This window comes from Priapulus caudatus, unplaced genomic scaffold (assembly GCF_000485595.1).
Source record: "Priapulus caudatus unplaced genomic scaffold, Priapulus_caudatus-5.0.1 Scaffold46, whole genome shotgun sequence".
NCBI classification, from domain to species: Eukaryota; Metazoa; Priapulida; class Priapulimorpha; order Priapulimorphida; family Priapulidae; genus Priapulus; species Priapulus caudatus.
The window spans coordinates 601637-614339 of NW_014577107.1; the positions used below are offsets into that span (position 1 = coordinate 601637).

At 48.4% G+C, this 12703-nt stretch overlaps 1 protein-coding gene across 3 annotated transcripts in view; it reads left to right on the top strand.

Annotated features, from left to right (window-relative positions):
• LOC106820772 overlaps window positions 1-12703 on the top strand; it is a 141761-nt gene that overhangs the window by 43587 nt on the left and 85471 nt on the right. For all 3 annotated transcript variants that reach the window (XM_014825335.1, XM_014825336.1, XM_014825337.1), the window contains exon 2: window positions 7026-7083. In XM_014825335.1, the coding sequence (XP_014680821.1) occupies window positions 7026-7083 (58 nt within the window). The remainder of the gene's footprint in view (window positions 1-7025; window positions 7084-12703) is intronic.

The window sequence follows — 12703 nt, forward strand, 5'->3', positions numbered from 1 at the left end:
CCCCCCCCCCGTAACCATCTTGCTGGTACACCCAATATATAGTTTGATGAAATGAAAAAAAGGCAAAAAAAGGCGAAAAGAAGTCTTCGCCACAAAAACAGGATCACCACCAAAATCTAATCGATTGGTTCTTGGACCAAGACGAAGCCGTCCAAATAATTCCATCAAAATCCGTTCGTAACTTTTTGAGATACACACTTTTTTGTTTATAAGAATCGTACTCTTTTTTTGAGCCTCGTGATTCTTAGAAAATCGACATTTTGAGCCTTAAATAAATCTTAAATGATTCTTAAATAATTGTTGAAAAAATCGACTTATATTTTCATTAAAACTGTTAAATGCGATGGCATGTAAAACGTGGTGGTTGAACGAAAGAGGAAAATGCTAATATCCAATAAAAGAGCCAATGTATAACACAACAAGAAAGTAACTCCTCCTTTTCAAAATATACGCAATTCGTTAAACTACAGTAATATGACTTCTACGCCGTCAATGTCTTCGAGGCCAATATAGTCCTCACTCCCGTCGGGGTAGGAAACGCGATATTTATGTATGTCGTCGTTGAAGTATTCAAGAGTGCCTTCAAACCACCCATTTTCATAATGAACTTTCACCCTACGGCCGCAAAATTTAACGTCATAGAATCGGTCATCCTCATTATCAATCCACTCGCCGCCGTCGTCATCGAGTGACAATGTGTGTCTGATGATCGAGCCTCAGCATTATTCTTAAAAAATTCTTAAAATTTGGGAAATCAAGCCTCGATGATTCTTATAAAAAGAATTCTTATAAAAAAGTGTGTATCCTGTTAAAGACAAACAAACCAACAAGCCAATAAACAATCTGGGTAAAAAATAAACAGGGGCGAAAACATAACCTCCTTGGTGGAGGTAATGAAAGCATGAGTATCAGGAGGAGATGGGCATGGGCAGTAGAATTATCGATAGTGTCAGCTGTAGTCCCCGGTGGCAGCAGCAATAGTGATAGCGGCCGGTGGCAGTGGTGTAACATGTCTTTTGCACGTGTTACATGAAGTAGTCAGCGAGGCTATAGACTAGGGTTGTTTGGTGAACAGTTAGTCTGCGTAGACGCAGCGTCTCTACTCTACTCTACTCTAAATTATTACATACTAACTACGTTCCTACAGTGGCACCAGCGGCAGCAGCAGTAGCAGCAGCAGCAGCAGCAGTAGCAGTACGCTAGAGCTATATCGGTAGCAGTAGGCAGTAGTAGCGGTAGAGCAGCCAATAGTGATAAGCGGCCGGTGGGGCAGTGGCACCGCGGCAGCAGCAGTAGCAGCAGCAGGCAGCAGGCAGCAGTAGTCAAGGGCCTAGGCGGTGGCAGCTAGCAGCAGCCGAGCGGTGACGAGCAGCAGCAGTCAGCAGTAGCAGCACACGGGTGGTGAGTCAGTAGCGGTGGCTAGTAGCAGCAGCAGCGGTGGCAGTAGCAGAAGGCAGCAACGCAGCAGCAGTCAGCAGCGGTAGCAGCAGCGGCTAGCAGCAGGCGGGTGGCGTAGAGAGAAGTAGGCAGCGGTGCAGTAGCAGGCAGTAGCAGCAGTGGCATGGTAGCAGTCAGCCAGTACAGGCAGCGGTGGCAGTGCAGCAGGGAGTAGGCAGCAGGTGGCAGTAGCAGTAAGCAGCATAGTAGGCAGCGGTGGCAGTAGCAGCGGTGGCAGCAGCAGCAGTACGCAGTAGCAGCAGGCGGTGGCAGGTAGCAGTAGTAGACGGTGGGCCGTAGGCAGCAGTAGCAGCGTGGGCAAGTAGCGAAGCAAGCAGCAGCAGGCAGCAGCAGTAGGCAGGGCAGTTAAAGAGCAGCGCAGCCAGCAGCAGCGAGCAGGCAGCAGTAGTAAAGCAGCAGCTAGTAGCAGCGGTGGCAGTAGCAGCAGCAGGCAGTAGTAGGCAGCAGCGGTGGGCATTAGGCAGCAGTAGCTAGCGGTGGCAGTAGCAGCAGCAGCAGTAGGCCAGCGGTGGCAGTCGGCAGTAAGTAGCATAGCAAAGCAAGCAAGTAGTAGCAGTAGCAAGCCAGGCAGTAGTAGCAGCAGCGGTGGCATTAGCAGGGCAGTACGAGCGGTGGCAGTAGCAGGCAGCAGTAGAGTAGCAGCAGTGCAGCAGCAGCGGGCAAGCAGCAGCAGGCGAAGCAGCAGCTAGGCAGCAGGCGAGTAGGAGAGGCAGAGCAATAGGCAGAGTAGTCAGTAAGATGAGGGCAGCAGCAGTAGTAAGCAGTAGCAGCAGCGTGGCAGCTTAGCAGCAGTACAGTAGCAGCTGTGCGCGGGTGGCAGCAGCTAGCAGTAGTAGCAGCAAGGTAGCCAGTACAGCAGGTCAGTAAGGCAGCAGAGCAGTCACGCGCAGTAGCACAGCGAGTAGGCGCAGCAGCAGTGAGCACAGCAGTAGCAGTAGCCGTAGCAGGCTAGGCCAGCAGCAGTAGCAGCAGTGCAGCAGCAGCAGAGCAGCAGCGAGCATTAGTAGCAGCAAGAGCAGTGAGCAACAGCAGCGGCAGCCAGCAGTAGCAGGCAGTAGTAGCACAGTAGTAGCAGCAGCAGCAGTAGGCAGTAGTAGTAGTAGGCAGAGCAGCAGTAGCAGTAGCAGCAGCAGTAGCCAGCAGTAGCAGCCGCCCGTAGCAGTAAGCAGCAGTAGGCAGTAGCAGCAGTAAGCAGTAGCTGGCAGTAAGCAGCAGTAAGCTAGCAAGTAGTAGCAGCAGTAGTATATGTAGCAGCAGTAGCAGTAGTAGCAGCAGCAGCAGCGCAGCAGGCAGTAGTGCAGTAGTAGATAGTACGGGCAGCAGCAGTCTAGCAGCCAGCAGCAGCAGCAGCAGTAGCAGCAGTAGCAGCAGCAGTAGCAGCGGCCGCAGTCCCGTATTAAAAACCGTAATTGTAGCAGGTGCTTGTCATTCCCATTGTGTACATCTCATGACATCATCAGTGCTACTTCTTATTATCGGAATTGGAGAAATTACCACTCCCTCGATGTATTGTGCACGCTGGGACACGTGTATATCAGATGTCATGCATTATTTAAGCCGCTGGATTGATATACGAAGCGGTAGATTGGTATAGATGATAAATATCTAAGAGGCGCTGAAATGCGGTTAGCTGGGCGTGGGCAGGCTGCAGAACTACTGTGCCCTGTGAAGCTCGTACGCGTGTCACTGGCCAGCTTGCAGCAATGTTGTTCTCACGGAGTTTTATGCCGCTCCGTCCATCGTTCTATGCTGCTCCGTGTATTTCTCCGTGCCCACTCGCACTCCCGCACGCCCGCACGTACACAGAGAAACACACACGCACACACACACGCGGCGCACGCACACACACACACACACACACACACGAACGCACGCACACACACACACACACACACACACACACGCACGCGCGCGCGCGCATACACACACATGCACGCACGCACACACACAAACCCCCCCCCACCCCACATACACACATGCTGATTATAGAGGCTACGTCGCTCTCTTTAGGTTCAAACTACTTCAGTTTACATCATTGAACTTTGTCGTAACAATGCGGGTGCACTTGCTCTTCTCGTTCACTTCTCTCTGCGCTCGGGTTTAAATTGTGCGGTGTGCATGGATGATAGGCAGGAGGCTTCATAGTGTGTGTGTGTGTGTGTGTGTGTGTGCGTGCGTGCGTGCGTGCGTGCGTGCGTGCGTGCGTGCGTGCGTGCGTGCGTGCGTGTGTGTGTGCGTGTGCGTGCGTGCTTGCCTGCCTGTTTGTGTTTGTGCGTGTGCGTGCGTCCGTCCGTGCGTGCGCGCGCGTGTGTGTGTGTGTGTGTGTGTGTCGTCGCATCTCACCTCGCGTGTTGTACAGCAATGCGACAATCAGGATCAGCATTATGCGCGCTTGTATCCGTGAAAGGTCATCCGTGTATACATCTGCTACATAAAGCTGTTCCGAATATTTTCGCGGGTGCCTTGATAGGAAAATATTTCGCGTTAAAAACAGCACGATTTCTGCCATTAAAATTGTATATATTTAGTTCACGCGCGTTATGGAACCTGCGATCGAACTTGCTTTTAAGTTCTTTTGTGTGGATTTTACGTAATTTTCCACACGGCGATGTTGCGGTAAATTGCCGCTGTGTACATTGCGAGGCCTCAAAGTGCCAACTGGCATGAGTTCGTGCTTATGCAAGCCCGTAGCCAGGGGGGGTTCGGGGGTTCGCAAGAACCCCCCCCCCCGAGCCAAAAAATGCAAAAAAAAGCCCCCAGGTGGGTTTCGCGCCGGCCGTCAAACATGGCAGATGCTGTGTATTTGTCACTTCAGACTGCTCAGGAAGAGGAGAGGCGTAGAAAAGACCATATAGTAGAAGACATTTTCACTGAATAGGTGTTTTTTTATTTATTTTTTATTTGAAAAGTTGCAAGAATTTCACCTCAGGTATGCACCAGATCGCTCCATTTTAGTGTAATAATTGCAAAATCTCCAATCCTCCCACACTTTCCCCCGCTCGGTCGCTATGCTCCCTCACTCGGTCGCTTCGCGCCCTCAGAAGTTGCCAACATTGAAAAACGAACCCCCCCCCCACCAATATAAAGCTGGCTACGGGCCTGCTTATGAGTGTAGTTTTGACATGATTCCTAGTAAGTTACAGTAACATCAGCACTCCCGTGCAGGAGCAATAGCACAGCGTGTTCGCGATGGATTCGCCCCGCCATGTCGTTTCAACGTCGTAATTTTCTTGGCGTGCTTTCTATACGCATTTTGAATTTATTCGCCAGAAATTAGTACGCTCACGTGTCTCTAGTTGTAGCGCCATCTGTGACTTTCATCTGTAAGCTTTAGCTAACATTCTTGAGGTTAGAGACTCCTACGATACGTAACTGTCGACGACATGCGATTGACTTTCTTGTTGGAGAGCTGAGAGCTAAGTCTGGAAAGCTTGGACTTGTGTTGTGAATGTTTGTTCGCTGAGATGGTGTTCCGAAAGAAAACTTACCCGACTCTAATTTTGTTATTATCGTCTCTCAGGTCAGTGAGTGTAAGCTCAATTAATTATGTTGATTAATTACGGTTCTAGTCCCTATCGCTACAAATAATGGAACACGTACATAAAGCTGTCTCGTGTTTATTTGTGGCCATGAGTTGCAGCTGCCACGCGCGCGGAGATGGCCAGTTGACGATCCAATAGGGAGTACAGAACAAGAGAGCATCCGACTGTGAGGCTCCTCGTCAAAGAATCGGATGTTGCTAACGTTAAATTCTGTGGTCTTGTGGTAGCTATTATGTCACTGTTGTTAATGGAAAACTAAATCCCTAGTGCGCCGAACTGAGTGCAGTTCTGTCATATTTCGTGGCGTACATGACAGGTGGTTTTTACGACTGAAATGCTCTTCCTTTCTCTCCCGATCTCGTTCTCTCTCTCACTCTTTTTTTCTCTCTCTCTCTCTCTCTCTCTCTCTCTCTCTCTCACTCTCACTCTCACTCTCACTCTCACTCTCCCTCCCTCTTTCTCTCTCACACACATAGAGCTCTCTCGCGCTCTCTCTCTCTCTTTCTCTCTCTCTCTCTCTAGCTTTCTATCTCTTCTTGGCTCCAGTAAAAGATGGACAATTTTTAGTGTTGCTGTCTGTAGACCTCCCGTGTTTTTGTCTCCTCTGCAATCAGACTAATTGACAGGCCGGCGTTCTGGCAAGTTCACATAATGGTTGGCCTGTGTTGACAATGAGGTCAGCAAGTACACTTCATGTCAGAGACACTAATGGGCGAATTCATTATCTCGCCAACTTGATTGAATCGCCCTGTCATAAATTCACCTGTGAATGGGGCTATTTATTTATTCATGGACGAGTCACCATTCAGCAAAGGTTCCTGCGAAGGAAAAACTACGTAAGATATAACGTCTCTGAACACCGCAATTACAGAAATGACACAACCTCTCGCTATCTGTTCGTCTTCATCTCTCTCTCTCTCTCTCTCTCTCTCTCTCTCTCTCTCTCTCTCTCTCTCTCTCTCTTGGCAATAATATAATATGCTATATATATAATATGCTATAGACATCATCCCTGAATGTATTTAGCAGTGATCCATTTGCTAGTTACAATAGTTATTTACTTCAATAATGGACAAATTAGGCCTGTGTTGGCGGTAGCAACTTCCATTATAATGGATGGGTCCATGCCGATAATTCACTAATCGATTTCACCCACCATTCTGGTGTGCAGCACCCGAGTCAGTGGTCGGTATTTTTACCCCTACAGCGGTTAGTTGGGGTAGAGTTCTTGTTGTGAATCAATCCTTTGCCTAGATGAAATTTATCTAAACGTATTTACAAGACAGAGACGTGTTTGTCTTCTTCCTGAGGTTTGTCTGATATATCTGACACTCGAAAGGTGCGAAGAACCACCTTGGGTTCAGCAATTGCTGGTACGGTCGATCCGTTGTGTGATGTATGTATAAAAACGCCTATTTTAATTTTATTCAGCGATATGTTATTGATTTGTCATCTATAAGAATTTTCATCTCCCTTGTTGGCTCACGTTGGTTTTGATCTGCGGGAAAACGTGCATTTTTATCGTATATAAAGACATGATTACTTCAGCAAAACGAGCGAATTTCAATGTTTATCTGTTTAGTTCTGCGTCATCCATCCCGTGTGTAACCCGATCAAAAACCTTCATTGATCTTGTTCCGCATTCATTTATAACTTTTTGACTGTTTTTCTTTTTTTACGAAGTGTTCTTGTTCTGAGATATAACAGATAATGCCCTATGTATATGGCTATACAAGTAGCTATGCCAATTTTCCACTCCAGCACAAATTCTAATCACTTCGAATCATGCAAACGCGATTACATACGAATAGCAGGGGTAATGACTAGACTATGTCGTTATGCTGGTTGTATGCACTCTTGTTTACTTGGGTCTATCTCACATTATAGCTATTAAGTTATTTGATATAGGAGATGGATCGTGAGATCAATGCATTTGTTTCACAATTTGTCGCGTTACAGACAGTTATTGCTGGGTAACGTCTAGTTGTTCACGTCACTGATATTATGTATAATTTCTTCTTGCAGGAAATGAAGGTCAACTGGGCAACGTCTCCAAGCAGTCAACCAAAAATGGACACTAGTAGTAAGTAAACTTTCTTTTTTCCTGATATTGTGATGTCTGTGTGTGTGTATTCGTCTGTGAGTGCGTGCGTGCGTGCGTGCGTTCCTGCGCGCGTGTATGCGTGCGTGCGAGTGGCGTCGTGTGTATGGCAGTATTGAATGATTCACTACCACATGTTATGACTTATGAGCAACGTCTCTTAAATGACTACGCGTTGATGCGGTGGGATAGTTTCACTCGTTACTGTGGCACTGCACGAGCAAAGAGAATCAAACAGTATGAAAGAAAAAGTGAACGAAGACTAAAGAATTTGAACAAAAGATGATCTATGAACTTTATAGCGATAGATATGTGTACTACATTATTATTCTGTGTAATCCCCGTTTCGGGCTATCACTAGGCGTATATATATATGTATATATATATATATATATATATATATATATATATATATATAGATATATAGATATATATCTTTAACGCGCGCGCTTGTGTCTTTCCGTGCTCTCTTTGCAGAAGTCTAGAGGTTAAGACCTGCAAGATCTGCATAGGCTTCGCCGCTTTTATGGCTGTCGCAGCATCTCTCGCTTCCATGGCAACGCGTAAAACAAAAAGCGCTTAACGCGGGCCCGCGCTCGTACATATCGATTCATAAAACAATATTCTACACTTCAACCGCAAAATCGTTGAATCTGTCAAGATGGGGAGCGGATAAACGTGAGTGCAAACGTGAGGCCGTCGTTAAGTGCCCGCCGCTGACGATCGCCCAGCGAGAAGGCGAGGCTGCTGTTGATGATGATGATGATGCTGCTGCTGCTGCCGATGCTGCTGCTGCTGCTGTTGGTGCTGCTGCTGCTGCTGTTGGTGCTGCTGCTGCTCCACATTTTCTCTGTTTTCATTCTTTCCCGACTCCTCCCCCTCCTCCTTCCTCTCTCCTGCTTCTTCCCTTCTTCTTCCATTTCCTTCATCTCTCTCTCTACTTCCTCTCCTTTCCCCCATCCCTCTCTACTCATTCTCTTCCTCATCCGCAGCTTCTTCTACCTCCTCTAACCCCCTTCTTTTCTTCCTTCTCGTCCTCGTTCTACTCCTTTTCCTCATCATTGACCTCCTCCTCCGCCTCCTTCCTCTCCTTCCCTCTCCTTCTTCCCCTCCTCCTCCTCCGCCTCCTTCCTTTCCTTCACCTCCTCATCCACCTCATTCCCCTCCTCCTTCCCCTCCTCCTCCTCCCCTCCTCATCCTTCTCCTTCTCCTCCTTTCGTCGCTGCATCTCTTTAGCATCGCTTACCACTAGGCGTCTCTAGGCGATGACGCCGTAGCTTGTCGCGGCCCTCCCGCGTCGCATTAGCGCTTCTTTGATCATCGCTCACTGACAGGCGCGCACCGTCGCGAAATGATATTTTTTATATCCCTCATGGTGGTGGGTGGGGGAGGATAGAAGTCTCTCCTCTCCGTCCTCGTAGAGGAGGGGCACTGCGGCCGTCTTCTGGTGCGACGCGATTGTGGCACGTGACTGGACTCGTCGTCGGCGATGACAGCGCGTTAGAGTGGTCGCCGCCGACACTTCGGCCGCCTGATATCGGCTGCTACTCTACGAGGTTATGCGAGCTTGTGAGTAATCGCGTGACACTCATGCGAATCATCTTCACCGGCAGCAGCTCTCATCTGTCAATCAGCGTCCCGTAAGAATTCGCTGACCGGAGGGCATTCTCGTGACGGGAGCTCGACGCCGTGATGGATGGTCGAGTGGCGTTGCCGTAAAACAAAACTGCGAGCGCAGTTGCGTGCGTTTAATCGGGAAGTGTGTGTATCTCGGCGTGCGTTCATACTGGTGTTACACGCCGCACGGCTGCGCTGCAATTTGTCGTATTTCGGCGCTAACATGGCTGGTATTTACCCGTAAATGATTACATTTTAAAGGAAATACCGATTCATACTGGCAATTCTTTTGTTCCATTAATTGCATTGCATCGAAACTCCAGGTTGCGTCAAACCAAAAGATCCACAAACGTCCTAAAACGTGTAGATGGATACTGCATGTGGTATCTTTTCTTACATTATGGATTTTTGCTTGTGATAGTTGAAATGGTATATACGCCTGACATCTGTCCGTTTGTGATTCACACAAAATTTCGCACACACGTTTATGTATGTTTATGTATACCTGTCCGCATTTTCATGCCTCTTTGAGCATGTAAACATTCGGTGAAGGTTGTTGTCGTTAACCGATAAATGGGGCTTCCGTAATTCCGCACGGAAGCTTTAAAAAAACATGAGATGAAGCAAGGGGTCCTGCGGGAAGAATAAAGGAAACTAGTGGCGCTCTTCGTGGTCTAGCAAGCAACACTCGGGAACGTTTCAGCCGGAGTTAAATTATTTAAAGGGTAGGGCTTCTAGGCGCATTTCCCTGCTCTCTCGATCGGGCGGCAGACTGGATTCGGGAGGGCTCTAGTGGCCTACTATTGTGTGGAGCCTCTTGCTCCCTACCGATTCAGCTATTGCCTGCCGTAGAATCGCTGATGAGGCTGTCAAATTCCGTTATCGCAAATCGCATTAAGCTCTATCGATGATTTTATCTCCTTAGTTTAGATGTTTGCATCCTACGTGCTCGAAGGACTTCTCGTTTCGTCTATGAAAGATGGCAGCGCGCGCCTGTATACCGGCGTCATAGTGGCGTAATCGCTATAGATGCGCGAGGTTTACCGACCTTATACTGACGGACGGACTACGAATTTGATGGTATTAAACTAGCGCATCCCAGGTCCGCGCCAATTTTTGCAATGTGTACACGCTATCCCGCTCCAAATATGCGCTGGCCCGCTCCATTTTGGCCCCGCAAATGAAGGAGGGCCAGGCCCGGGATAACTTAGCCCGGGATAAGATAGCCCGATTGTGTGTGTGTCTGTACGCATGCAACAAGCCAGACCCGGTGCTAAATCGCAATACGCATGCGCATAGCCTTATTTAGGTCACGTAATTGTACGCTCGCTGTATCTCGCTGTCTGCGGGGTGACGTGGCGAGCTGAACGGAGAACTGATGCCTCGTTTAATGTAGGATCAAATAGGCCGTCTGTACGCAACGATTTGGCGCGAGCCAGGCCCGGGCCTAGCGCGCGCTGCTTTAATACCATATCAAATTTTGCAGTCTGTACGGGCTATTACAGACGGACGGACGGACGGACGGACGTGTGGAGGTTTAACAGTAGATGCGCGCGCGTGTGCGAACTCGTGCGGGTGTTGATACCTCATTAATTACTAGCGAGTTCATACGATCATCATCATCATAAAGCCATCTACCTCCATTCAGTGATTACCACGGCCACGCACGCACGCACGCACGCATGGGAGATGCGGGTCCGTTGCCCCCATCAGCCTGATGAATTACGCGAAACTGGACGATTGTAGCTACACACCCGCATAATATCTCTACTCGTGCTGCTCGTACTATATAATATCTCGTGCCGTGACTGTTGCTTAACAATAGACGTTAACGTGGCTGGCCACGTATATTAAAGCGTCCGTCTGTGAGCGGTGCTCGGGTTAGTTACTTGCGAGTACCATACCTGCTATACAGCGACACGTCTGATCAGGTCCCGTGCGAGGTCGTCGGCACACGGTGTGATGTTCGTACATCGATCGGTCGCGATGCATTCCCGCCGACGTCGCGCATATATAGCTTGCGAGCGAAGATTTATGCTCGACGAGAGTACGAATTGTCTTGCGTCATTGTGTGGCAGGTTGTACGTGGACGTCGTGCTCGTAATTGTAAGCGCATCGATAACACACACACGCACGCACGCACGCACGCACACACATACGTACTGACACACACCCACAAACACACGCGCGCACGCACGCACGCACGAACGCACGCACACACACACACACATACGTACTGACACACACCCACACACACACACGCGCGCGCGCGCACGCACGCACGCACACATACGTACTGACACACATCCCACACACCCACACACACGCGCGCGAACGCACGCACGCACGCACGCACGCACGCACGCACGCACGCACACGCACACAAACGAACACCTCCACACACATATATGCACACACGCACGCACGCACGCACACACGCACACAAACGAACACCCCCCACACACACATATGCACACACGCACGCACGCACGCACGCACNACACACACACGCGCGCGCACGCACACACACACACACGCGCGCGCGCGCTAACAGGAAATTGCGCGTTATGTTGCGGGAAAATGTGCTGAATGCGAGGCTGTCCAGTGATTAAACGAATTTGAATGCGCTGATTGCAGTTTATCTTATTAACAGAGAAAGCGTGTGCGCGATAGATGCACCGATAACTCGCCTGACAAGCGAATGTTTAAGTGGAGCTGAGGCTGTTATAATGGCAGACTTTCATTACTAATTTTGAAGAAGAAAAAACATTGATCCAACCGATTATCTGCAATTAAAGCGGTTTAATTGCATACAGGTAATTAGTTTAACGCGTTCGTTCGTAAATCTCGCGCTTTCAGCTAATCAGTTCATTAGCCTATTAATGAAGGTAAACAATGCCGTAATTGTCACTTGTTGGTTTCCAATAGAACGGGCCGAGGCGCATTTTGCTTGCGTCAATAATCACCTTGTGTTTCAGTGAGATTTGGCTTCTGAAACCCGCCGGGTTGTTTAAACGGCGCAGTAAACCAGGGTGATGCCTGCCGAATTCAGGCGGGCCGCATGGTTTGCTGGGGGTGGGGTGATGGAGGGGGGGGGGGCTAGCATTGTTGTCTCGTTTAGGAAGGCTCGTCGGAGTTTGCGAGAATAATTATGAGCACAATGGGCGTCGAAGAGACAGAGGTGAACACTGATTGTGCTGCTGCTGCTGCTGCTGCTGCTGCTGCTGATGATGATGATGATGATGATGATGATGATGATGATGATGATGATGGTGATGATGATGATGATGATGATGATGATGATGATGATGATGATGATGACGATGACGATGATACTGTTGATGTTGCTGTTGCTGCTGCGGGCGCTGTTTCGGTCTCTTTTTATTAGTCGATCTGTTCTCTCCGCAACATATTGTGATTGTTTTAAAAGCTGGCTTCCGTCCTTCGCCGGCGCCCGTTCATCGTGTAAAGCAGGTGTGTTCTCCCGCCAGCCGCAGTCTACGCTCATTTACTCTGATTGAGTGTTTGTTCGCAGCGACCACACGCTATAATTCGATGAAACTCTTCTAGGTTTCTCGCCCGACATCGAGCTCTCTTATTATAAGGACGTCACGTTCCATTTGCAAGCACCTTGTAAGCGAATGGGCAGTTAGCGAAACTGTGGCATTTAAAAGCACCTGTACATATTGAGAATTGGTGCAAACTCGGTTATCTTCACTGCTGTGTTAATACATAATGCAAGGCGTAGATGCAGCATTCTGGGATATCATCAATGTGATTTTCATCTTGGTGCACTCTGAGTTATGTAATTACGTGCTCCTGGAAATGTATTTCTCCGCTTATTCCATATATATATATATATATATATATATATATATATATATATCTATATACTATACTACTACCGTAGTATTAGTTAGTTACGTACGTAGTAGTACTTACGTTAGTTACGTAGTTAACGTTAAACGTTAGTTTAACTTTTAAC